At 38.2% G+C, this 27,982-nt stretch overlaps 1 protein-coding gene across 1 annotated transcript; it reads left to right on the top strand.

Moving 5' to 3' along the window:
- The first annotated feature begins 542 nt into the window (after window positions 1–542).
- On the top strand, window positions 543–26,008 carry LOC148832913 (transcriptional repressor NF-X1-like). The gene is given in 18 exon segments (XM_088918160.1): window positions 543–571; window positions 1,250–1,467; window positions 1,909–2,006; window positions 4,757–4,787; window positions 6,815–6,869; window positions 6,871–6,895; window positions 7,720–7,828; window positions 8,754–8,873; window positions 10,733–10,812; window positions 11,635–11,865; window positions 12,447–12,520; window positions 13,219–13,320; window positions 13,901–13,942; window positions 15,024–15,122; window positions 16,689–16,755; window positions 17,449–17,594; window positions 21,029–21,133; window positions 24,755–26,008. Coding segments are annotated over 18 exon segments (1,707 nt in total). The 3' UTR covers window positions 24,831–26,008.
- Window positions 26,009–27,982: the final 1,974 nt, after the last annotated feature.

Raw genomic sequence — 27,982 nt, 5'->3', positions numbered from 1 at the left:
CTGTTAGCTCCAGTATCCATTATCTCCACTGCAAGTTTGTACTGGTAGACAAGTTAACAGCACAGTTGCAAACTACCAGGTTTTAAAGAAATGCTACTATACTGCCTCTGACAGATTTCCATACAAAAACAGATATCAAGAATTAAACAATCAATTGAGAGAACAAGTGACTATCTTTTGTTTGGCTGCCACCTTTTTCCACAACACACATGCAACTAGGATAGGATATTTCAGCCGCTTGAATTCAGAATAACATCAGATCTGTGAATAGGACAGAAATAAACTATTGTGTGTTGTAGCTTCCATGTTTCAGTCAGTAATATTGGTGTTTTAACAGTTTTAGTCCATGAAGCCCTAAAAGATACATCACAATAAAACATACCTCATTTTGCTTTTGACAGTCTTGTTCCAAAGTGCTCAATGTATCTAGCTCATGCTTCTTGACCATTTCTTCTTGAACGTAGACTTTTTTTTGTTGTGACATTTCACTTTCCTTCCATAAGCTGTGAAATTGCTGTTTAGGTGTATTCATTTTGCGGTATATGTCAGCTACTGAAAACAAAAATAAAAGGTAAATTTACAGCAAGATACCTGTTACACAAAGCTGTATAGTCCTCTGAAATCCTAAATGTTCCAGCAGTCCAATAGCTACAATAGTTATCACACAATACAGAAGTTTCACTGTTCTGTTTTGGGCTTTTGCCTTACAAGACAGTAGGCTGCCAAACACTTCTGTAGTATACTGCATGAAGTAGAAAGAAAGCAAGAATTGCACAATCAGATGGAAAGTTTTATTCAAAAGGCACGAAGTGTGTGTTTGAAGCCTGAAAAACACAAAATGTTAATAGACCATGGCTAGAGAAAGGATAGTGCTTTACTTTTATGTCTCTGGCCCGTTTGTATGTGACCTTTCAATGGAATTAGATGTTAATCAAAAAAAGGTGCTGGAAGAGAACGGATGTTTGGTTTTCTTTTTCTTTTCTGTAAGCGTACTGCTGGATTTGCTAGCTGGAGTTGCGCTTTGCACATCTGTGCCTCTGTGGACTATTGCTAACCCCGTCCCCCTTTAAAAACAAGAAAACAAATTCAACCTTATGGGAGTCTATAAGAAAATAAAAACAACCATCTATAACAATACAGTTTCCTTGTATATTGACTATTTCACAGAGCCATTGGTATTTTTCCCTTTATTGTATATAAAGCATTTATATGCTGTATTTTAATAGCGGATCTTTTATTTTTCTCCTAGAAAGCTGGACTGTGAGATCCACTGGTGCAGCCAGCTCTGCCACCCGCAGCCCTGCGAGTCCTGCCCCCGTCTACCCCAGGCTGTACGGACCTGTCCTTGCGGGCAGACTCCGCTGTCTAAGTTGATGGAGCTGGGCTACTCCGAGCGCAGGAGCTGCACAGACGCAATCCCTTCTTGCGGGAAGACCTGTGGCAGGCCACTGCCCTGCGGCTCTGCAGGTGAGCGCTCTCGCGGCTCGTCCGGATCAGCTCTCTCCCCGCCGGTCCGGTCTTGATATCGGGTTAGTCTTCCCGATTCGCTCTCGTGTGGTGGAAGAGAACTGAATGGGCCATGATGCTGAGCAAAAAGAAACCGAAAGCCTTGATTGCCTTTAGTTTGACTTTGAAGAAACATTTTAAATAATTTAAGTTTTCACTTCCTGATGCTGTACAATCAAACTGAAGTTTTGTCTCGGATGCATAAATTGGTAGTTCGTGCAATAAAATATTTGGAATACAGTATTTCTCTTGATAAGAAAATATCTGATCATTTTTATGTGGAGAATGCAGTCCACCTATTTTCCTTACGTTTTATCTGAGTATGCAAGTAATGGCCTATTTAATACTTAATCCTTGCTTCAGCTTTAAACCACAGTCCTTTTCTCTTCATCTGGATTGTAGATTCCATTCATTTCTGTGAAAAACTTTGCCATGAAGATAGCTGTGGTCCTTGTTCTCTGACTTCCATCATCAAATGCAGATGTGGCTTTAAAACCAAAGTGAACACATCCAAGACAAGTATAAACTACAATGATCTCCCTGAAAATAATGCCCCATATTAAAAAAAAAAATTAATCCCCTCAACAATTGTAGAATAAAAATACTAAAATGTTATGAAACTTAGGATTTGTTTCTATCTTCTTTATCTGAAACAGTTTCCTCAAGTTAGTTTCTGTTAGCTTCAGGGCTAAAGATAGTAAGTTTAGCATTTTTTTGTACACTGAACATCAGAAGAAACCTATTACTCCGTTTATGCTTGAATACCTTTAGAAGAATAATTTATTTGTGTTTTACATATTGATTTCATTTTGTGTGTCATGATTAATTGTACATTCATGACTAACCTTCATACTTGAGTGACTTTGACTGTTATATAAGCACTCATTTGCATCTTCAATGAGAGTTGATTGGACAACTGTGACAGTTATTGGACGTTTTGAATGTCAAATCTGGTGAAAGCAATGTGCCTTGTTTGTCAAGAGAACAGCACCTTTATGCCATTCATATACTGGAGCAACATCTCACGTGTGCTTACAAGCAGTGGAACCAAGTCCTCTTCAGCATTATATTAAGTTTTTGTGTAGACAACGCTCATGCACGTCAGCAGAACAATACATAAATTGTTGTATACAACAGACCAATTGATGGGCAGGTCAAAGTGTGGTGGTCTGGACAGGACTGTCGAATATCTACAGAACACAACTTGTAATTATTGACGGCAGCCTCACTTCACAGGGCTCCTGTACATTGATATAGTCCTGTGCCCTGGCTTGTTTCACTTCCAGAGTCTTCCCAACATGACAGCGTCCTCATCCTGTTTGTATAAGTCACATGGTCGTCTAGGGGTTCCAAACGCAATGGGACAGAATCCCACAAGACAGCATCTGCACCACAGTGCTTGTGTTACTTCTAAAGGTGCCCACATGTATTATTAACCTTTGTAGATCAGTAGAGCCTCTGTTAATGAACACTGTTGATGACAAAAGTTAAAAGCATTATGTTGATGTGATCTCTGTCTAGTAAAATGTCAGTGCATTGGCTATAAAAGATTATTCTTATTATATGTTATTGTTACAAATGGGGGAGGGGGGTTACTGAAATGGTGAAAAGAGATTGTCTGAGCGGTTTAGTCAATAAGTGAAAAAATTCTTCATAAACCCCAACTTGTAAGTGATTTCACCAGAATATACCCGAGCGGTTGGTATAGTAGGAGGCACGTAAATTATTTCTCCGCCACAGCTTTGTCGAGAAGAGTAATAATCCAGGCACACTTGGTTAAACAAATATTTATTACAGTGAGGAGACAAACTACACTACACACACCAAAACATACAACACACAAGTTACTCTATGTACAATATTTACAAACCAGGCATTTCAGAGGCCTAACATTCTGGTCATCCAGAAAACCCCAGACTGCTACTAGTACTAAGCATGAAACCCTTAATGCCTACACATGAAATAATAAGAAATAAGCTGCCTTCTAACTAAATACAAAGCAACCTGCAGTTAAATGTCTCTCCACCCCAGATTGCCACAAAATAAATGGGAGCCTATATCCCTATCCATAAAAATGTACCCTACGCAGCAAAGACATTTCTAACTCCGGTACCTTTTACCCAGGAAGCCCAAGTTCTCTAAAAACACAGAATAGCAAGCTTTCTCTAACAAGGTTCAAATACTTACTGTAGTTCTAGTCAGGTTTTGTTTGGATGATCATGAAGTGGGGGCTCTCGCCTGGTGCCAACAACTCTGAACTCTTGTCTGTCCTCTCCTTCTTCCCTGCTTTCTGTCCTTCCCTCCTCTTCTTGTTCCTTAATATGATCTTATATTGTGTTTCTGTACTCCTCATTGACAGTCATTACACCACAACTTACTTAGGTATACTAAGGTACACTTTAAAATTGTTTCTGCTCAAGGGACCCCCTAGACCTCAGCAAACATCCTTTCTGCTTTGAAGTTTGAAGTGTTGAAAAACTTTATCTTTAAGTGTCACAAACTTTATCTGAAATCTGAGAGACACTTCTCAGTCACCTAAAGCTGTAACATTATTTTTGCTGATAATAACGTAATGAACCTGTCACGATCGCTAACCCCTCCTCTTAAGGGCGCTCCAGCCCTTCCTCATTCCCTCCCATTGTCTGCACCTGTTCCCTATTCCCGCTCCCACTTAAAAGCCAAACGCGGACCTCACTCTTGCTTCCTCATTGATTTCCGCATCGTGAGAGCCCGGGGTCCTGCTGCGTATGGCTCCGTTATGGTTTTAACCTTCTGTTCCTGATCCCCTGCCCCGCCGGTCCCGACCCGGCTCATGGTTGTAACCCCTGGATGGATCTCCTGGCTTTGGACTCTTCTCTCCTGTTTGGATTCCCCGTTTGGACTTTGGCTTTGTTTGTTCGCCCGGACTCACTTTCCCAGGACACCAGCTCACCTTGGACACGCCCCCCTGTATCCTGAACCTTTCCTGCATGACTTTCTCCCTCGTGTATCTTCACTATTCTGGATTGCGTCGTCCGCATAGGGCCCGGAAGGAACTGCTACGTGACAGAACCTATTGTAGTTATAAGTGGTAAGTTTCTTTTAATATATTTTGGAAGCTCCAAAAAGTAAAAATAGTTTTTATGTGTAATTATGTGGGATTAAATGGCTGAAGAATGTTACTAGGATGTATGTCCATGAAGAACTCGGAGCTTGCTTCACCAGCTGTAAAGTACAGATATTCAGTAACATGGTTTCCTTTAATCTCCAGGAAGTTCCGTGCTCCACCATCCAAAGTGAAGGTAAGCTTTTGTCCAGTGGATAAAGACAATAATAGGTGTTTTGATTTACAAGTCTTTATGATGTATAACTGACAATTGATGTATTTTTTCTGCTTTTTTGAGTATGGGGGACAAAGGGGCAGTTTTAATATTATTAAATACATGTGTCAATGTGTACACGTTTGTGAGAATCATTTCTTCAGGTTGTGGCTGAAGAAATGCTCAAAGTGGAGGTGGTGTCAATCTCATTTACGCACTAAAAGATGGAAACTCGTTTCACCTGAAAATGTGAACGACCTTATGACAGCCTTGGAAACATACTGTACATAGAATTCTGGCTTAGATCTCAGCAATTCTCTCTGCTAATTTTTTTTAGCCCTGGAGGTCTATTTAATTAGGTTGGCAGCTTTTGTGTTCAAATAATGAGCCATGCGATAAATTTTTCAACATGGTAGTTCTTTGCATGTTATGAAATGAATGATTATGAAATGATAATTCACTGCTTTGTAAAATATTTAGTAAGCTAGGGCTCTTGCATTGATTGTTACTTTATATATCTAATTTATTTCGGAGCATAAAATAAGCAGATATTCATCCATTAAAATTAACTATCACCCTCAAAACAAGCAGCATAAGTATAAGATGTATTTAAGTATAATGACACTTTAAAAATTTAAGAAATGAAGAATTGAAGAAGAAAACTAATCACCTAATATATTATCTGTTTTAACTTAAATCCTTACCAGTCAGTGATACCTCTGAGTCATTCTTAAATGAACATCACTTATCGACTGGCCTGTGCAGTCACAGTAGTACCTGCATCTCTCTCTTAGTCATGTTGCTTAGCTCTGTCTTCTGCAACTATCATAGAGTAGACTTAATCATCCATTAGATTTTTTTGTCAAAATTAGTATCCGTTTCTCATACGAGCAGGATGAGAACTTTGGTTATAATGAAATCAAACACAAAAGAGGTGCTTTATCTCTTCACTCTGTGGAGCCTTTAACGTGTGTAACTATTAAATACTATAATATAGATATCATGTTTTCTAAGTGACACAGTGGTGTGGTATTTATCTCCGCTGCTTCTCAGTTCTTGGTAACTGGATTTGATTCTAGCCTGGGTCTCTGTGTGTGGAGCCTGGACGTCTCCATGTGTTTGTATAAGTCCTCACTTGCTTCTTCAGTTTCCCACCTTCCAAAGGCATAGACTAGATTAAAGGGGAACTGCAATGCTATTTTTTTTTATCTTTTGGGGTTGGAAAGAGCATTGATGAGCGCATTTCAAACCACATTAAAAGTAAGATGTACACAGTAACTTATAAAACCTACAAATTACATCGCAAAATAGACTAACTTTCCAGATATTTACAGCACCATGTTCTGTGATTCAGAACAAGGCAACAAAAGTCCGGTGACATGATGTGGCCTTCTTACATTGTAAAGAAGCAGTCTTGTGAGTAAATCTTTTAATCCAATAGAAATATTGATCTCAACTTTGTGATGGTTTTGTGAACAAATACTACTTTCTTGTTAACTCTGCATGTGGATCATGTTGGAAGATTACTGCAGTGAAATATCTGCTACTGTACTTATTTGCTCATACATCACATTAGTCATTTCGGTGACTAGTGAGCAGGAAGGGTTGCATCACATCGCAATTTGTAGGAACTCCTATGTGTGTTCGTGACTTTCACAAAGCTCACACTTTTGTACTTAATTTGAATTTTGTTAAATTGTTCTATAACAGCAATAAATGTATTGTTTTTAAGGAGATTTAATAACCAGTCTCAGAAAGTGGGATCACAGTCCCCTTTAACTGGTGCCTATAGATTGTACCTCTGTGTATGTGTCTTGTGATGGGCTGGCTTCCTATCTAAGTGTGCCTTGTGCTTATAAGAGTGTATTTGTATTGCTGCAACCCTTAGAAATAAGCAGCTTTATTAGAATAGGAAGGTGGATGAATCGTTTTTGTGTATTTTGAAGGTCTTCTGATTGCTTTACATTACTGTAAGTGATTACCCAGACACCCCTCATCTCTCATTGCAGGTGAGCTTGTGTTTACTTGTGAGAAGCGGTGCAACAAAAAGCGTTCTTGTGGCCGACAAGTGTAATGAACTTTGCTGTGTGGTGAGTGTGAAAGCATGATTGTATCATTGCGATGTCATGTTTTAAATTCCAGATCTTGAACTGCAATGAACATAAAACACAGAGATAATCTCCTCAATGTACTCGCTGTACTCTTATAGGAATGCTTTCAATTAACTGCCCTGCAGATTTACTGATTACATTGTGTGCCAAGGTACAATGTGTAACCTCTTCTGTTTTTAGCTCAGATAGAGATCTGAGAGTTTGTGATAAATGAGAAACCTGTTATTGCCAGTGTTTGATTAAAATGGTTGTGTTGTAGAAACTTGGAAGCACTGGGAAAAGGGAGTGCTAAAATCCGCAGGCTTCCCCCTCTTCTTTTCAAAGATACTTAATCATCACCATCTAAGACACCATCGTCACATCTGCCTTTCATGGAAAATCTTGTATAGCCAAACTCTGAACAATGCAGCCAACTATCACTGCTCATTGTCCATCTGTACATCTTCGGTTTTCTAGACAGTAATAGTTCCTTTTTAGTCATAAAAGACATAGACATAAGGTCATAGTGGTAATAAGCTTTTTGGTTTTGTTGAGACAGATCTCCTCTACTTCTTACCCTATGAAGCTTGTGAAGCTGTGATGACATAAACTACATTGTGTTTACATTTACTGTAGCTTCATTATTTGATATTAGCACTTGAAAATACAATTGGAATAATTAAGAGACCATTTTTTCTGTGACGTCTTTTATGGGAATGGAATTAAGGTTGTTGTTTTTTTTTTCTTCCTGACATTGACAAGATTGGGGGATCAGTGGTTAAGTTTTCCTAAACACCTCTAACACCATTGTTTTCACCTGACAGGACAGGGAGCACAAGTGCTCTCTGATTTGTGGGTATAAACTGAACTGCGGTCTGCACCGGTGCCAGGAGCCCTGCCACCGGGGAAACTGCCAGCCCTGCTGGCAAACCAGTAAGTACTCGGCCCTCTTCTCTGCCGTCACTTAAAAGCAACCAGTTGCCAAGCTTAAACAGTGGCACAGTGCAAAACCAGGACCCGCAAAGACACGTATTTCCTGATACAGGTATCGGCAGGTATTCTCTGCTGCTGTGCCCCGAGATGAATCAAGAGACAGGTGTAGTGATGTGATTGGTGGAGGAAGCTTACTGTATTTTCACAATTCGAAATTGTAACGGTAAATAGTGAGAATACAGTAAGCTTCCTCCAGCAATGCAGTTTCCCCCAGCGAAGTTTTGAAGAAAACATAAAAACAATGTGCTGAAAAATTCCTGAAGCACTGACATTTCACTACAACATGGACGATCCCTGAAATATCTTAACAAAATCTAGTAGTATTTCTGATATCTGTTTTCCCTGCACTACTCTTGTGTTGTGCTCACAAGTTTTTTTTTGTGATTTATTGTGTGTTTTCTCTGCATTATGTTTAACCATAATGACAGGTTACCACGTTTTGTTTAGCAAAGTAAAATTTCAGGAAAATGATGACTTCAATGAAGAAAATTACAGTTTTAGGTTGCATTGAAATATGGCAACTGTTTCCCAAAGATGCCTTCAATGCACCAATTTCTGTGCACACCATATTGAGGTTAGCCAAAAGACAACTCTTATTAGCTTAAATAATGCTTTGAAATTAAGTGACTTGTGACAGATGCAATCCAAGGAACTTGATCTTGCTAAAACTTCTTGTTTTTATGTGCAGAATGTAAATTAAGCCATCAGATCTGGCAAGTCCTTGAGCTTCTTGAATGACATGCTATCCTACTCATTCAGTTCAGTGCCTCTCAAATCTGTTGGGGGTCTGTGGTGTGCTCAATATCAACCCCTGCTTCTGTTGCAACAAATGCCATCTCTAAGAAAAATGTTATTTCACTCTCAGGCTTTGATGAACTGACATGCTATTGTGGAGAAACGGTAATCTACCCACCAATCTCCTGTGGTACAAAACCACCTGAATGCAAAAACCTTTGCACCAGAAAGCATGAATGTGATCATCCAGGTAAAACCAATCAATCTTATTCATTATTTCTATATTCTATTGTTACTATGTAGGAAACGGAGGAAAAGGAAATAAAGTTGAGGGGTAAGAAAACAATTCGAGGCATGTGAGGTCTTTATACTCTCTACTATAGCTCTGCTGGAAGAGTAATAAATCAAGTCAAAACTGAGGCCAAACAAATGTATAGTAACAATAAGATAACACAACCAGACAACAGAAAACATTATACAACATGCAAAACTGTGCTTCAGAGGCCTATTCTCCTGGAATCCTACCCCTGTTACCTGAAACACTGCAACAGGCACCTTAACAGGCCAACAAGAGAAGAACCCTGTGCCCTAAATGAAAAATATAACCCTAAAACACCCTTTCTACAACATGCAGTAGATGCCTTAAAGTGAATGGGAATCTGTCTGAGGATCCTACAATATGGCAGATTCGATTAAAAAAAAAAAGGGGGGCAGTAAGGTCTGAATAATACGGTTGAGATTACCTAGAAAGAAAGAATGCATGCCACAAGCTTAGAGGAAGAGGAGAGTGATAGTGTTCCTCTTTCTCCCTGTGCCCTCAGTTTCCCTGTCTTCTTTCTGTTTACTCCTTGCTGTCTCTTCCCTGTCTTTTATGCTACATTCTATAGCTCTTGAAGGGTCAGGTGGTTTGCCAAGAAGTTAATTAACCAGAGTATATTACTAGAAGATCCTTTTTGATCATAGTTTTTACACAGCTAGGTAAATAACTCAAACAACATTTATCATTCCAAGACTCAAATTCAAAAAGATTTATTGGCATGACCAGTGAATTACAGTTGTTCCAAAGCAGATACAATTAAGAAAACATTTACAAATGTTTATAGTACAAGCATATTATCGGAAATTTACTTACAACACATCCCTCTCCGTTTAGCCTTTTGAGTAGCGCAATACCATCTGAACCAATTTTATAGCTTCCCTAATGGTTATAATTGTTGTAATTATTTTAATATTGATTTAAGCGTATCTTTTTTTCCGACCTTAGGTGGAGTTGAGTGTATTGAATATTTGCAAAGCAAGAATATTAAGAGTACTGAGGTATTTTAATGATCTAGCAAATTCAAAGATATACTGATGCTTTTGCATTGTTTTTTACTTAACTAAAACATGCTTTATGCTTTGTACTATTGAGATTGTATTATGGTGGTATCATGGCACTATATTAGGAGTTAAGCTAATGACTTGTTGCAACCCAGAGGAAGTTATGTGATTATGCGACCAGTGAATAAGTACTTGTGCCGTCTTCACCGGTTTATGTTTAAATAGGTAACCATACAGTTCAATGTTCCCTAGAACACTTAAGTTGGGATTTTAAAATTTCCCTTAACAGAAAGGTGCCAACTTTTAAATATTAGGCATATAATTAATATATATATATAGAAATCTGTTCTGCTGGAGCATGCTGTTGAATTTCTAGCCTTTCTGTTTGAAACAAAACAAAACGAATTAAAGGTTAATTTAACTTAATTAGGAAGATTGAAACAAACACCATACTTCAGGCATCCTGTTCCTTGATAGCTCATGGCATAGCGATAGTCCATGTTCAGAAGAGTGACTTCAGGCCAGCAGGGCCCAGTCAGATCACCAGATGAGTATTTCTGGTGGTTGATGATTCTGGAGTTTATTCATTTTCTTATGTGAAGACTTGTAATATCCAGCACCTCTTACTTTGTATAAGAGCCTGTAGGTATTTTAAATTTGAACTGTATTGTGCTGCTACATAATAGAACCTTAACTGTGTCCATGTAACTGTCCTTCATCAGTTGGGTCTAAGATTGTTTCAGATGTACTTTAAAAAGATATGACTGTTCTTTTTTGTTCTTCCATTAGTGTTTCATAACTGTCACAGCGAGGAGACATGCCCTCCTTGTACCTACCTCACCCAGAAATGGTGTATGGGAAACCATGAAGTGAGTAGATGAATGCAGTGTACAGTAGTGCTTTGTTTTTTAGAAACCTGTTTTATCTCAACACATCTTGGGTAATACAACACAAACTGTAATGACACAAAGCTGACTTCCTTTTAGCAGACTCTTATGAATATAACCCCCCTCTCACCTATAGAAAAATGCACTGATGAATATTATTGAATTGTGCATATATTTATAGCCAGTGATCCTTATAAAATAGACTTTATCCTTAAAAATAGGATTTATTAATAGACTAATATACAATAAACTAAAACATACCAAAAATGAAACATAATCCCTTGAATAGTGCTTTGATGCAGCAGTACCATCAAAGATGATTGATGCAGCAATATCAGTGCTGTGTCCTGAGAGAGCTACAGTAGCACTGTTAAGATAAGATAGGATCACTTTATTGGCCATATACATTTTCTTGTATTAGGAATTTGTCTTTTCGCATACCCCAACTTGCTCTCCATGAGATGCACAGACAGGGAGAGAAGCTTGGGGTCAGAGCACAGGGTCAAGCATTTATACTGCCCTTGGAGCAGTTGGGGTTAAAGGCCTTTGCTCAGAAGCCCAACGGAGTAGGATTCCTCTGCCACCCACAGGATTTGAACTGGCAACCTTCCAGCCACAGGCGCAGATCCTTAGCCACAGAGCCACCACACTGCTATTATTGCTACTGTTCCTTTTAAGATGCATGTGGTGGTGCTATAACACTACAAAATATTGCTTCGCTTGTCGGGCAAGTTCCTAGTTGTGCACTTGCAGTTAACTTACTTGTGCAAATCATTGTCTGGATCTTCATCTGCATTTTTACAGCAAAGGAGCAATATTCCCTGTCACCTAACCGACATTTCCTGCGGCCTGACCTATAACAAAGCTTTGCCATGTGGGATGCACAAGTGTCGAAGGATCTGCCACAGAGGGGAGTGCGTGACGGAGGAGCTCTGTAAACAGCCCTGTTCTACTACGAGGCAGGAGTGTGGTCACCCATGTGCTGCACCGTGCCACCCAAACTCTCCCTGTCCACGGACACCCTGCCCTTCCAAGGTATTTCTGCAGTGGAGCCTGGAAAGGGGTGTATATTTTGGGGAAAAATATTTTCAAACACACTGGTCTAGTGAGCAGAGATTAAATACATTGCTTATTGCTGGGTTAGGGAGTATCTTTGTTTAACATCCTTTTTATTAGTGGGTAGTACATTTTTTGGAGTGTGCTGTTTTATGGAATAGTTTTTTGCTCACATTTGTGAGTTTTAGTTTCCTATTTTCCTTGTGTTCCTTCTGCTGATTTTCTCGTCTCATTAGGTGCTGTTATAAAACTCTTTAACAATTTAGACTAAGTCCTTTAGGCTATTTAGACAAATTCCTGTACTGTATTGCTTTGCTTGATTTTCTTCAATTTTTTAGAAAGCATTTGGACAGAGGATGTCATGTAACCTAACCCACTATATTAATGTACCGGGAAAGACTGGAAGCTCGTGAAATCAGATGACAGAACTATCAGTTAGTAGAGTTAAAGAAGTCTTACTGTTTTCTTACTGTAAAGCCATGAATACTGTATATGTCTATTTTGTGTAAGTTCCTGACTACAAACCTTTGCTCTTAATTCTTCTTTGGCATCATCCTCAGGTGGCGCTTCAGTGCGATTGTGGGCGCAGAAAGGAGACCATGATTTGCTCTGAGGCCTCAAGCTCATACCAGAGGTGAGGATTAAAAATGACTTCCTCGCTGATTGTCATCTTTTGTGAGCATTTTATTAACCTCCTCTATAATTAGGAGACATATTTAATGTGGCTGGAGAGAGAGTCACTGGAGAGACTTTCTTTATTGTCCCTGGAGCCCTCTGGCACAGCATGGTGTGTTTAAGGTAATATGACAGAGTGCACTGACAGTCAGCTGCTCTTTATGTGGTGAATCATTACAATTGTCACAATCACGCTCTTTAACCCATCTTCAAATACAATAAAGAGCTGTTGCGGTAAGAATTAGAAAGCTTAAATCACCCCATTCAAACTACATTTAAGTTAAAAGTTGTTTGTGTTAGCTGTTACTGTGCTTTGTCCTTTAACCAGCAAATATCATATGGTCTGTAAACCCTGTGTCCATCACATGAACACCAGAAAAATCCTGGAAGGAATTAATTACATGCTGATGTCTTATTGTAGATTATGTTAGTACTTGGTATTACACACGTTTCCGCAACAGAAAAACTGTGAATATTATTAATGTGTTTTCAGATTACCCTTTCCAAACCTTCTCTAAATGTAGCTTATGCTAACTGTTCAATTGAAATCTGGACTTTTCCATGCATGCCGGCTTGTTGTAGATGGGAACTGCACAGAAACTGTAAGACAATTTATTACTTTGAACTGCTTACTTTTTTTCTTTTTTCGTATTGTAGAATAACTGCTATAGCCATGGCCAGCTGCCTTTCTGACCTGCAGCCTGGAGACTCTGTAGAAATTGGACAGCTGGTTACAAAGAAGGAAATGAAAAAAGCCAGGTATTGCATTATATTTCTGCCAGTGAATGTTTCTTGGGAGACTTGTAATCTGAAATAATTGAATTGCGAACACAAAATAAAAATGATGCTGATTCTTACTGTCCTTTAAGTTAGTAGCTAGTTGCTGGCCCTGAGAATTTAGGATTGTCCATACTGCTCCATAATGTGTTCTGAGTTATCATCAACATTTACAGAATAGAACAATATCCTCAAGGCAGGGTCTCTGTGCTTTTCAGGTTCAGATTTCCATCCAAGCCCATTAAATGTATTTTGATGTGGGCCTGAAGTTCAACCAATTTACTGAGAGGCATTTAGTGCATAAGAAATAGAAAGTATGCATCAAATGAATACTGGGCATTTGTCATGAATAGCGTGATCCAGTGTTGTTTTATTAATGCCTCTTGGTATATGTTATATGTATGGTATCATGCAAAATCTATTATAATTAAAATATTACAGCATCTTCCTAATTTTGCATGTAATTCATCTTTCATTTGTTTTGTTATTGACCTTTTTTAAAGGTCACATAAGAGCACATGCATCTGAAACCTGTAAATGTGTCTCCTGTTCTATGTTGTAGGTTGGAATGTGATGAGGAGTGTGCATCTCTCGAACGAGTCAGGTATGTCATGCAGTCAAAAGCCACCACATGTTGTTTTGGCTGAGTCCTGAAAGATTGATGTCCCCCGTTCAGATCCAGATAATGTTACTCATCAGCTGTACTGGAAGAAGGGAAATACCACTGTCCAAGGCAAATTATCCAAGATTTGGATGTTGTTAAATACCTGACCATGTATTGGTGTTGTTGAGGATCTTTGTGTTTGTGTGTCATCTCATCTCAGTGGCTATGTCTATCCTTTTTGAGACATCAAAACCACTGATTTTTGAATTTAGGGATTGCAGTGGAAAAAGAAGCAAATGGTTTGATGTATGTTTGGCTTTCATTTCTCCTGCATTGGTTAAAGTTAAAGGATGTAGTGTTTTGTGCAAGTGACAAGCTACAGTACATTGATATACTGTACTACACAGCTTTAAAGATGAAACAAATGAGTATTGGAACAAGTATCATTTTTTTTACATTTTTTATGTCTCTGAATACAATTGCAATAATCAAGGACACTTACAACATGGTTGGGACCACTTTCTTGGAAACTGAATCATGGCATTTTCCATTGAATGTGGAAGAAAGACGTACAGGAATTCTAAAATGCTGCACATTGGCGATCAGCATAGATCGTGAATGCGTGGCACAAATATGAAGTGAAAGACAATAAACCCCCCTCAATTCCAGTCAGATGCAAAGAAGTGTTGGTGCTGCAGCAACCTACACTGGTCTGTTTCTTGATTTGTTGTTTTGATCAGTGACCGTGCTGCCTTATATACATATTTCTATTGTGTTCCTACTGCATTACTGACTACCAACCTCTGATTGCCTCTTTGACCAACTGGATCTTCGCACTTTCTAGCTGGTTGAATAGGTTGTTAATGGAGATACCTGGCTGTGCAGTTCTGTCATGGTCACATGTCTGGGCTAGATTTCTAGATTTTAAGTCTTCCTAGTACAGGAACAGTAATACCCTGCTATCACCATGGGGCAGAGCTAGAAATGACCCTATCCTAGCACATGGCAAGCTGTGCTTTAAATGTAAAGTTTTATGTTCAACTGTGGTGTGACTTCCTGACTTTCTCCCTCCGCCTGCAAGGCGCTTTGCTGAGGCTCTGCAGATAGACCAGAGTGCAGATCCTTTCAACATCCGCAACTCTTCCACCAAGTATAGTGACAGCCTGAAGGATGATGCAAGGTGAGAAGTGACTGTAAATACTGTACCATTTTTGTAAAACAATAAAAAATAAACTCCATATTTTTTAACATACCAGTGCTAATGGAAAAAGAATCCACACTTCATGCCAGTTAACAAATTGTAATTTTGTTTAGGAACATTTCCTTCTTACTCATATTTATGAGCTGTCGTACTTGTCCTTGAAGCCAATGAGGAAAGAGTCTAAAAAGTGCAGAAAAGCCAGAACGTCAGACAGCAGATGACGTTAAAATGCATTGTTCGCCAGTGAAATGTATAACGGTTCTGGTGAAGAGCTGCTTTGAATTGTGATCCTGGTGTTGCGACTACCTGCCATTTCTTTATCTCTCTCCCCATGCTAATACAGATATTGATATTATTCCGTCTTGTCTGCGCACAGAACCTTAACCCTTAACCTGTTCTTTAACACACAAGGCTTTGCTGTTAAATGAGTTCAACCCTGATGTTGAGTTTCTTATGTAGGCTAGTGCCAAATATAAATTGCTTTAATAAATAAAAATACCCAGATATTTGCTTTGTAGAAAAATCCTGCTCTTCAGATGGTAGAGACGGGTTAGGAGTTTTTACAAATCCTGTTTTCATCTGTGACTTCTGCCTACACCTTACTTTGAGAATTGGAATCCCTGGCTGGTCTGCTTTTTGCTTTGATCAGTACGCAGTATACCAAACCACTGTTTTTTAATATAATCTTTAGACTTGCAAAAGTGTTCAAAATAGTCGTCGTCTAGTCTTCTGCTTTTAAGGAATTTCAACCTTTCCGCACTCCAATTTTGTAGTAGTTTTTCTCGTTCTGCTGGATTTTTGGTTTTTGAGTTTTGGTCTCACAGAACATGTCCTCTAATGTATGCTGGGTCTATATATTATTGCATCAATGGTGGCCTGCAAATTTCTAGTATTGTGCGTGATCTAACCGTCTCAGATTTCCAGGCTGTTCAATCCAAACGTAATTGCCCTTCTCCTCCTTCCAATATTTCCCAATTTCAAATCCCAGACTCCTGCCAGTTTACAGATACAGAGTGTGACTTGCTTGCTTGATGCCCATTTCAAAACTATAGATTTTGGTTGAACAATACAGTAACACCCTAATATTCTTACTTCTGTTCTTCAATTCATTGCTCTCCTTGTTATACCAGCAGCTATGATAAAGCAGTTTTTAATATCATGTATTAACAGGCCTGGAAGCAGCATCAAAATTTAAGTAGGATGGTTCTAACTTCAGCAAGTTTAGTTTTCTTTAACATCATAGAGAATGGTCAAGGTAATGCTTGAGACCTTTTCTAAACCATCTACAGCATGTGATAAATCTACAAACAGATCTATTCATTTTGATAACTTTGTGCTGAACAAATTAATATACGAAATAATATAGTAATTATAATTAATGATATTATTGTGGACTACTGACCTTATATATTATGTTTAACTGTTAATCACGGTCAATCTTGGCAGATGCTTACGTAAGACTAATATACATTTTTTTATGATTTCCACAGTTTATTCACTGAGCTCTCCTCCATATTGTGATATTTTCTGGCTTTGTCAATACAGGAAGGACTTAAAGTTTGTAGGTGATGTGGAGGAGGAAATGAAAAACTTAGTAGAACTGGCAAGTAAAGTAAGTAACAAAAAAACTTTTGATACCTTTGCCTAAGTGGTCTAATATATTTATAAAGCTTTCTTTTCAACAGTAGAATTTTTATTGTTCCCATCCACAACTTAAATGTGCTGTCAGTAAAAAAATCAAGAATGTATTAAATCTGGGTAAATGTTTAAAAAGTAACATACACTTGTGTAGGAATCAGTCACAGTTTTCTATTAGCTTTTCTCAGTCAAAAGAAAACGTACTTTTTCATGTGACTCCCACTTTGCAGTAGAAATATAAAATATGCAAGTGTTGGAATTCCTCATTACAAAGGATAATTGTAGTTCCTTAACCAGCAATGTTAAATTGTGGCTTAAATTCTTCAGGTGACAGATAAAGCCAGAAATGTCAGAAGGCACCTTCATTTTTTAGATATTTAAATTAGAGACATGCTTCTGATCAAGTAATAATCATTTTAACACTTCTTACTGGTCATCCTGATTGTTTTGTAATACTCTTTTCAAATTAATTTTTCTGTCTGCTCATAAGATTTAATCTCTCAGATTTTAATAACTTCTTTTTGTACTTGAGATCTCTAAGACGTTTGCACATTGCTTGACCATTCAGCAATCTTTACTTGACTTCAAAGGCTATAATTAAATGAAAATTGTAAGGTTTTAATATTAATGTTATATGTTTAATATTAATGTAATTCATATGTTTTAGGGAAAGCAAACAAAAAGGAGCCATTGCTTCCCTCCAATGAACAGAGAGCATCGCAAGATCATCCATGAGTTGGTGGAAGTCTATGGGATTGAGAGTGTGAGCTATGACAGTGAACCAAAGCGCAATGTGGTTATTACAGCAGTGAGGTGAAACTTCAGTGCATCCATCCGTTTAACATTTTCAATAGAATAGTGATCTCTCCCTGCTCTAGGGAGTCCAATATTCCTTCGCCATTCTCATTCTCTGAGCGGAGAGGTGGCTCTGTGATTAAGGATCTATGCCTGTGGCAGTAAGGTTGCCGGTACAAATCCCGTGGCCGGCAGAGGAATCCTATTCCGTTGGGCTCCTGAGCAAGGTCCTTAGTCCCAGCTGCTCCAGAGACACTGTACAATGGCTGACCCTGCGCTCTGACCCTCTGTCTGTGTGTCTCATGGAGAGTAAGTTGGGGTATGCGAAAAAGACAAATTCCTAATACAAGAAATTGTATATCGCCAATAAAATGATCTTATCTGTTGAGTATGCCTACTGTATCTTCAAAAGAAACTCAAATTTATAGTAGCAGAGCAGTGTTTTTCATAACATCTGTGTATCATCCTTTATCTGAACTACAATACAGTATGTAGGAATAAAATGGTTAAGCACAGTTTGTCCCAAAGAATGCCTTGATGTAATCGCTTATCCAGCGCTCTGTCAGGATGAGCCATCCTTTTTGGCATCCTCCAGTAACTCTGTAAACTGTAATACCTTAACTAGTTTGAAAGAAAATTGTTTTTTTATTCAATTAGCTTTTTCCTTTTTATTTTTCTTGCAGAAAAAACTGGGGGAAAAGATTGCAACTATTTTCTTCTCGGTCAACATCAAGAGTCATTGGACCATCATATCTATTGCAGGATAAAATTGTTGATTGTTGTATACTGACCCTACTAGAAGATACAGATGTTAGTTAATTCAGAAGTCTGCAGTGATTCATGATTGATGAAGATTTTGGCTGCCTTCCCATGGGCTTACCTGAAATGACAACCTTCAAGCACAATAATACTCTTGTTGAGTCTTCATGCTGCTTGCTTAACAGTTGATTAATTGCAAAATGGGAAGAGAGAGTTATGCCATGGATGCCCTTATCACCAGATAAGGAGTCCCACTGAATATTTGTGGGAATTGTTGGGACCAGATACAGCCTCTAGGGCTCAGAGACCAGTGAAAAGGCATATATGTGTCCAGTCTTATGAGAGAAATAGGGCAGAATCCCAGAAGAATTGTAGTGAACCTGCTAGAAAATAGACTGCCAGCAGCCATGTCACCCTGCAGCTCTCAACTGGCTAGCCACTGAAGCTAAGCAGGGTTGAGCCTGCTCCATACCAGTACCTGCTGGGAAGCTATGGTTGCTGCTGGAAGTGGTGTTAGTTGGGACCAGCGGGGGGCGCCAACCCTGCGGTCTGTGTGGGTCCTAATGCCCCTGTATAGTGGCGGGGACACTATACTGTAGTGAGAGCCGTCATTCGGATGAGACTATAAACCTATGTCCTGACTCTCAGTGGTCATTAAAGATCCCCGGACATTTCTCAATAAGAGTTGGGAGTTATCCTGGTGTCCGGGCCAAATTTCCCCACTCGGCCTTTACCGTGGCCTCCAAATTGTCCCCATGTATGATTGGCTTACACTTGCCCTGCGATGGACTGGCACCCCGTCCAGGGTGTACCCTGCCTTACGCTCATTGCTTGCCGGGTAGGCTTCCCGCAACACCAATGGTAAAGGGGTTTGGCAAATGACACGACATGGCAATAAGTCAGACTTTTTAAATGTTCTATATAGATCACTGTGGTTTTGAAAACATTTCACAGGCAAAAAGTAAACACTGATTCCTTTTGGAAGGTCAATAAATGCTTCATTTGGGGCTGTTTTTTTTGCTTTTATCATAATTTGAATAAACTAAAAGCTTATATAAGTCATCTAATACAGTATTAGGTTTATTCCATGCTGAAAAAAAGAAGAAAGAGAACACAACATTTCGGCCGTGGAGCCTTCTTCAGGTGTGAGAGAGACAAGGCAGTAGGCAAAAGTAATGTAGGGGGAGAACAAAGGCTGGGAGGGAGGAGGAGTGAGAGGCGGGAGCAGGGGACAGAAAGAGAGGCCAATCAAGAGGTGTGAAGTCAGAATGGGTGTAGAGAGGTGTGAAATGAAACTTCCAATGAATGGAGAAAATTTAAAAGAACAGTAGTCTGTCGTTAAGAGAAGGGAGAATGTGTGATCCTAGCTGCAGAATAATTTGGGTTTTGGTAGTCTTTCTGATGTACAGTATGAGTTTGGAAAACCGTCTTTGAGAACACAGACGGAGAGATTAGAGTGGTCATGGCCGTCAGAGGTGAAATGAGAAACAATGGGCTTGGAGAGATCTTTAATCTTCACAGCCCTGACGTGTTCTCTGAAGCGGTCTTCGAGTCTCCTTCCTGTTTCTCCAATGTAGATGGCTGGGCATTTACTGCAAGAGATACAGTAAATAAGGTTGCTGTAGGTACAAGATGCCATCTGGGTGATCTGGAATTGTCCTGAGGGGCCTTGAATGAGTGTGGTGTTGGATGTGTACTTGCAGGTGATACAGCGAGCTCTGTTGTGTTTTCAGCATGGAATTAACCTAATACTTGTTCCTTTGCAGCCTACGCATGCTGATGCAGCTACCCACCTGAACTAATCTAATACAGTATATTACGATTAGACAGGATTTATGAAAGGGCGCATTGGCTTCTGATAACATAATGCTACTTTTCTATATTGAAGAGCAAACCTCTCACCAGTTAGCTTTTTATGTTGCTTAGATACAGAAGTGGCATTTGATCATTTAGAATGAAACTGTTTCAGTTGTCCTTGAACAATTTGGGTTTGGTGACTGATTTGGTAATTTTGTCTGTAATCTAGAATACCTCTGTAGCATGTGTTCAGACTAGGAAGGTACAGTAATATCCTTTCAGTTTGTATTCAACACTGATTGGGCATTCAACAGGGATGTCCACTTTCACCTGGCTGTCTATTAGAGAGCATAGCAGCCTTGTTCCCAGTGATATACTGGTATTGAAACATTGTGGTGCTCGTGACAGTCATTTGTTTCCTCATACAGACCATGTTTTTCCACTTGTGTGCCTCATTACAATCGAAACGTATATCTGGACTAGGAACAGACTGAAATCCCTTGAAATCCTCGCATGGTTGGATTGATTTGTAGGACTTATACAGAGAACTACAGCTAAATTACATGGTTCAGCTCCACAAACTAATCTTGTATAGACTGTTATTAATTTGCAAGTTTTATTTAAATACACCCCTTCAGTAGGCTTCATTTTAGTTCTGTTGTGAGTTCCCTCTTTTCCTCGTTTTGATCTCTGTTGTATTGCAATGATATCATTTAATCTAGATTTTTTGTTCTCAAATAATAATTCAGCTTGATTTGTAGATGTAAAATGCCAGTTGTAGGAGAGTTTTCCTCAAACGTTTCCTTTTCAGTACCGGAAAACCTCCTATCTGAAGGTGTCGTTCTTCAAGCTAGACATGACATTTAACCATCTGATGCGATTGTGTGTCTTTCCAGGGGAAAGTCTGCCTGTCCTAACACTACGCTAACGGTACTGATAGAGAGAGAAGCTGCAGTGAGACCTTCCCCCCCAATCCCTCACATTAAACAGCAGAGTAATAAGTAAGTCATTGTATTTGTCTGTATCTAAAATAACAGAAAATGGCCAGTTATTGCTATTTTGGTTTTGTTTTTTACAAAATCTTTGGTAGAAGAAATACATTTTCATTTTAGTCGTGCAATGTAAACATATTTGCACCCAAAAGTTATATGGCTAACGTTCTAATTTATAGTGACTATTGATATTGGAGACGTAAATGAGTTTGGCAAGTGCTGTGTTGAGTAGTGCTCACTAAGTGTGCAGTGCTTTTCAGACCATACCTGTGAATCCCTTTATTTTGTGAAATTACAAAATAGTCCATTCAAATTGTTTTAAACATAATATTTTACTAAAAACCTGAATGTTCAAGCTGTGGATTTTTATGGGAAGGATCAGTTACTAAATGTCTATAAAGACTAAAACTGAAATATGTCTATTGTATTAGTATAAAGTTTTCAAGTCTCTGCAGATTCTCAGAAATATTCAAATCAAGATATTGACTGGGCCATTCAAGGACAATTACTGTTATTTTCTATTATAAGTCTCATTTAGATTTGGCCTTGTGCTTTGGGTTGTTGTCTTGCTGAATGGTGAATTTTCATTCCATTTTTAACTGTAGCAGACTGAAACTGTTTTTCCCTGAGTGTTTGCCTGGACTTTGCTTCACCAGTTTTTCCTTCAGTCCTAACAAACTTTCCAGTCTATTAAAGATTGAGTAGACTGTGCTCATGGGTATACTCAGAGACTGATGATATTTTTGTTTCCTTCTCTTGATCTTTGCTTTTCAATGACTTTATTATCCCAAACTTGCTTTGAAAGCTCCTTTTTGTCTTCATGGTTGAATCTGTGGCTTGACATGCTCTACCTGACCAAGGAACCTGACCGAGATAGGTGTTATTCTGAAATAATGCACACAGACACTCAGATAATTCTGTGGCTTGTTAAGGTAATTCTGTGCACCTATTCGGTGACTTTTCCATTTTTCTTTGAGGTAGAAATAATGTCTGTAAATGCCAATGTGATCCATCAAAATGTCATGACAAGTTTTTAGGCAAAATGTAAAAACTGTATAAGGGCTTATATACTTTTGCAAGACACAGCAATTTTCATTATTTTGTTCATCACTAGTAATACTGGAAAAGCTTAAATAGGATCATATTAAAACAAAGTGTTTTGGATAATCTGGTCATGTCTTCTGATAGTGATGTACAATGATAGTGTACATCTTAACAGATCGTAATGTTTTTAGTTCTTCAGAGTTAATCCTCCTCATGGAATTGTAACATTTGTCTCTGAAGGTTATCTACACCATTTGGTAACCTACAGCTCTTAAATATATAGAAAGATAAAAGAAAACGAATGTACAATGCACTCTGGCCTAGTTCATTTTATTGATCTTTTCTCAGTTGGCCTAATATATATTTTAATGTAAATACAACAGTGTAAAAATGTCATAGGTCCTGCATTCTTTAGTCTTTATACAGCTTTTTGGCCTTTAAATGTAATATTCAGGTCTGCTACCTAAGAGGTTTGACTGAAACATTTAATTTCCATTTAGCTGTGATCTGTTAACCCTTTGGGCACATAAACCTTGATATCAGCTCATTAAATCTCATGAGCACAGACATCCTTATGACTGTCAGTTTGTCTTCAGGCACCTTTGGTCTTTTTTTGAAATTCCAGTATGCTGTACCTTTGATCTTCAAGCAAAGTGTGTAAAATATGTTCTGAAAGACTCATTTGATCTCTCTGTTAATCTGATAAGGAACATCTTTAAGGCTAAAGGTGTCTTTTTAAGAGCAAGCAGTTGCTGTGAATTTTGAGAATTAACATTTTGCATTTGCAATGGACTGGCGTCCCATCCAGGAAGTACTCTTCCTTGCACCCATTGCTTGCCAGGATAGACTCCAGCTCCCCCACCACCCTGAATTGGAAGAAGCGGTTAGAAGATGAGTGAATGGATTATTTTGCATGATCAAAATCCCAGATCAGGCATCCCTCGTTTTATGCGAGGGTTATGTTCTGCAAAAACCTTGCAAAAAGGGAAATCGCTTAAAGCGGTCCCTTAAACCTGCGGGAAAAAGGGGTTGCGTGGAACGGTGTTCCAATTGCATTTCTAATCCCGTAAATTCATGCTAACATACATTAAGAACTAAAACTAAACTTGACATATTATTTGGGACATTATTTTAACAAAAATAAATCAACACTCATCAAAATGGGCAGACAGTAAGGCTCAAGGGAACGAGATGGGGGTGCTGATGGTTGAAGATTACGTAGTAGAGGAAGTTCCTGGAGCAGGAGATGAAGTCCGTGGCCTGAGGAACTGCATAATACTAGCCTGCTGAGCCAGTCTCTGTTTCTTTGCACACAATTCCTTTTAAGGCGTCAGGATGTTATCAAGACCACGTTTAAAATACTGGCTTCTCTCGTTACTGGGGTCTGCATCTATTATATATAGTTTGTGCGGTGCGTTTTAGCGGGCTTCTGGGTGTTTTGCTGGAATTCGCTCTACCGCCACAGATCGCATAAAAACGATTTTTTTCACACAAAGAGGATACTTGGAAGAAAGGGTTCAATCACATAAAAGCGAAATTCGCATAGACTGAAGCCGCATAAAGCTGGGGGACGCCTGTATAGAGCGTGACAGAACTGAAAACTCCAGTTTTTCATCAAATCGATCAAATTTGACATTTAAAGAGAAATCTTGCATTTTGGGGGCATGTCAATAAAATGTTTAAATGCCAAAGAAAGGTGTGCTCTACCATAGGCTAAAGATATTGTCTGGAAATACAATCCTGGTCTATTTTATTATATGTAGACCTTAAGCTGAATATAGAATATTTACCATCAATTTATCCACTTTCTAACCGCCTCATCGAATTCAGGGTCGAGGGGAGCTGGAGCCTGTCTTGGAAAGGGGTTATTCTAGGGTTAGACTTCCTGCAGCATCTTTTGGTCAGCTCTTGGGCTGAATTTGGCAAGACAACCTGGCCTGGATAGATCATCTCCATTTGTAGTTGATCTTTCGGACAGTGGAGGGATTGACTAAAAATTGCTTGGAAATGACTTCCCAGACTCATAGGCATCAACAATCTTTCCTCTGAGGGCCACAGAGAGCTCTTTTGATCTTGGCAAGATGTAGCCACACACCTCAAATGCTAAGACCAAACCAGACCACAGATTTCTGATGTTTATTTAAGACAGCGCCCTCCAAGATACTCTCTAACAATGTTCTAATCATTTGCAACTGTTTTGGTGCACCTGATTCTAATTTTAGACATTTGATGCAATGATAAAGGTAGGGGTGTACTAACTTTTTCCGCACAAGGAAATTGCATTTCTGTTGATTTAAATAGTACAAATGAGTGATTTTTCAATGTGACCTAATTTAAAAAAAATAACCTTTATCTACTGTATCAATATTGTTGAAGTGATGATCAAATATCCTTTTGTCCCAAACTGTAAAAAAAGACAAACCTTTTCATGGGGTGTATTTACTTTTTCGTACCACTGTACAGTAGCTATGTTCTTTTTTTCCATAATGTTCTTTGCACATTATGGCTTTTGATTTTTTAAATTCCTTTTATTGGGAAAAGAAACATTTCTAGTTTAATGAGGTATGTTCTCTGATTTTTTTTCAGGACTGGCAACGGCAGCAGTTGGCACAAGCCCATGCAGGAGAAGCCCGTGATTGACTACTTCGATGTTCAGGATTAAAAGAAGTGATTAGCATAAAAAAAGGAATGCGTACATACATAGACATGCTCTGCCAAACAAATACCGAACTGACAGGTTCCTACCCTTCATTTTGTGTTTTTTTTTTGGCCAGATGATCAAAATGCAAGACTTCCTTCTTTACTGCAGTTTGCAGCAGGGAAGGCACACTGGCTCTGTGCAGTCAAATATTACGGTTTATAGCTTGACCCTCTAATGGTCTTCCAATTCATGTGTATTCTTGACCACTTCTTATTGTTGTCATCTCTGTATGGGAGTGAAAACATTATGCCCTATTTAACAGTTAAGTCTATATCATTTGGTACATAGTGACTCCAAAATTGTTACATGTATGAAAAGATTAATAGGACAGTATTGGAAATGGAACTACCAGTGCATTACTTTAGATTGTTGACTTGGCAATCATTTGTGTGTTGCATTTGATATTTAAGGAAAGCACGACTCCACTAAAGCCTCTTCTGTGCTCAGTCACAATTTTTGCCGAGTCGACAATGTAATTAGTTTTGTTCCTGTAGTCAATTTATCTTTGGTCATTCCTAGTTTGTGTGCTTTAAACTTTGCATTTAATTCTTGCCACATGCCTTCTTGGGTTTAATTTGGGTGATTTTGGTTTTAGAATCTGTGAATTGTGCTCTGAAGAAACCAGTGATGTTTATTCAGCATAAGTAGTTGTCAAATTACAGATGTCTCTCAGTCCCCATGCCATGGTGCCTTCTTCATACTCAACAGGAAATTGTGACTTTCAAGCAGACATTTCTCCCTTGCTGTTGAAAAAAACTTTAAAATGTTTCATATACTGTACAACATAATTTGAATTTGACAAATGATGTTTTAGAAATACAGATATTTTAACAGTCTGCGTTTCTTCTGTTTGGCAGCCTCTTTTCACTGTTTTCTAGCTGCACTAAGTTTGTTGGCTGAGCAATAATCATCTTTTACCTTTTTATCAGGCCTCCTTTAATTTCATACCACTTATGAAAGTGCCCCAGCTTCAGAATATTAAATATGTCTTTGTCATAATAATAATTCATAATTATAACATAATTCCTAAAACTGGCAGATTGAGACCTCCCAGCTTCTGAAGTCAACCTAAAGGAGCATTCATTAGTCATATTTCCTACTTAAAATGAACTTGACATGTCTTTTAAGAGTTGTAACAAGTAAAAGCTATGACAAGGTATAAGGGCAGTTCGGTAATATTTTTTGTATTTGCTGATAACTTGGAGAGCCTTTGCAAATCTGCTGATCAACAGACAATCTGTGGTTGTTTTTAATAAAAGGGTGTGGTGCTTTCAGACTTGCCAGTTCAATGTGTGTGGCCTTCTGTTTATCGATTTGCACGTTTGCATCAATTTGTATGAAAGCTTTCCTGCTTAAGAAATAAAATTTTCTCATATCCAGCAGCCAACAAGCCTGAAGGTGTTATTAAATCGGTCTTATTTTGTCGACTAGTTACAGTGCTAAATTAATCCATATCTGAAGATAAAATTTGTGTGTGAAACACCATTGCCTACTGTAACTGGCTTTCCCATGGATGTAGGTGTTGCAAAATTGTACCCTTTCCACATGCGAGATCCACGTTTTTGATCAAAATGACTTCCAGGAGCTTGTCTGAAATATCTCCCATTAAGGAACACTAAATGTATGCATTAGAGTTATTTTTGTAATGTTATTATACAGTATATAATGTTATAACTTCATATATTGCATATAGTAAAATACTGTATGTAAATTATTTCATCCATACTTAAAAAGGATTTTTAAAAATGGTTTGCAGTAAGCAAATAATTGGTTTAATTTATTAAATATTTTGAATATATAATGCATTAATAATAGAAGTTAATAACATGAATAATAGCAAATTTAGAATGTATACTGTATACAGCACAGTATATACTGTATGAGTAAAATTTGTTTTATTCAATTTAAATTTCTGCTTTTAGAAATGCAACCAACAGTAAATTTAAAATTGTCCAAAATTAATATTTTATTTTAGTCTTGTAATGAACTCTGTCACTGAGGAGAGTGCTAAATCATTTGTTATTTCAATCAATTGAACCAGAGAGCTAGACAGTATATTTACGGCTGGTGATTCAGTATGCTGAGAATTGTTTTTAATGGCTGTGGTTGTAACTAGATTATTAAATTCAAACAAAGACAGGGCCTTTGAAAGTAGAATGATGACTACACCAAAATATTGTTTTAAATTTACAGATTATCAACTCTTGAAAAATATATACATACATTTCAAGTATTTTACTGATGTTAAAATATCTTCTTAAAAGATAATTTATCTGAGTTTGCAAGGCATCGTATTTTAATCCACTACAATAAATCAGTTATGAGCATTCGTCAACATTCAGTAATTCTCTCATTCGCTTAAGACAAATCCTAACTGTTACTGCAACTTCTTTATTGGTGCTTGTGTGTATATTAAGAATATAAGAAATGTTACTAATGAAAAGTGGCACATCTAGCCTGTTTAGTAGATAATAGTTAATTTAATAGCTAATTTTAATACCTAATTAATCTTAGGATCTCATCCAGCCATTTCTTGTAAGAAGACAGGATACTGACTTCATGCTTTTTTTTTATCTTACTCAGAAGTTCAAGGATCACTGCAACCTATTAAGGCTCATATTTCATTCTAGAACAGACCAGGGCCTGTATTTAAGTTACCTTAGTGACTAGATGTGAGTCCAATTATTTTGTCAAATATTTCCAGTACACTTAACCCAGTGATATTCATGGTGCACATCTCTAAGGTAGCAATGGTGAGAGTACTTAACCTAACCTAAAGTTCTGTTCTGTTCTCATGCGCATGCTGAACACCTGCTAACAGCAGGGGCTTACTTATATACAGTAAAACCCTGGAAAGGACAAAGAAGCTGGTATTCAAATGCTAATGTTTCATTACATACAGTATTAGCTCAAAACATTTTGCATGAAAATTTAAAACTGAATTTGCCTTAATTTAAAGGTTCTTTGACAATCCCAGGTGTTTTTGCCTTTTTCTAGGAAGGCAAATGTTTCCCACCTGTGCCAGTGTTGGTTAATTGCTAATCAAAGGTACTGTGGTCATGTGAAAGGATGATTGCTATACTTGATCAGAGTGGGTTATCATGCCAATATTT

The sequence above is a fragment of the Atractosteus spatula genome, chromosome 6 (assembly GCF_055471065.1).
Source record: "Atractosteus spatula isolate fAtrSpa1 chromosome 6, fAtrSpa1.hap1, whole genome shotgun sequence".
Taxonomy (NCBI): Eukaryota; Metazoa; Chordata; class Actinopteri; order Semionotiformes; family Lepisosteidae; genus Atractosteus; species Atractosteus spatula.
This window is presented reverse-complemented; position numbering and strand designations above follow the sequence as displayed.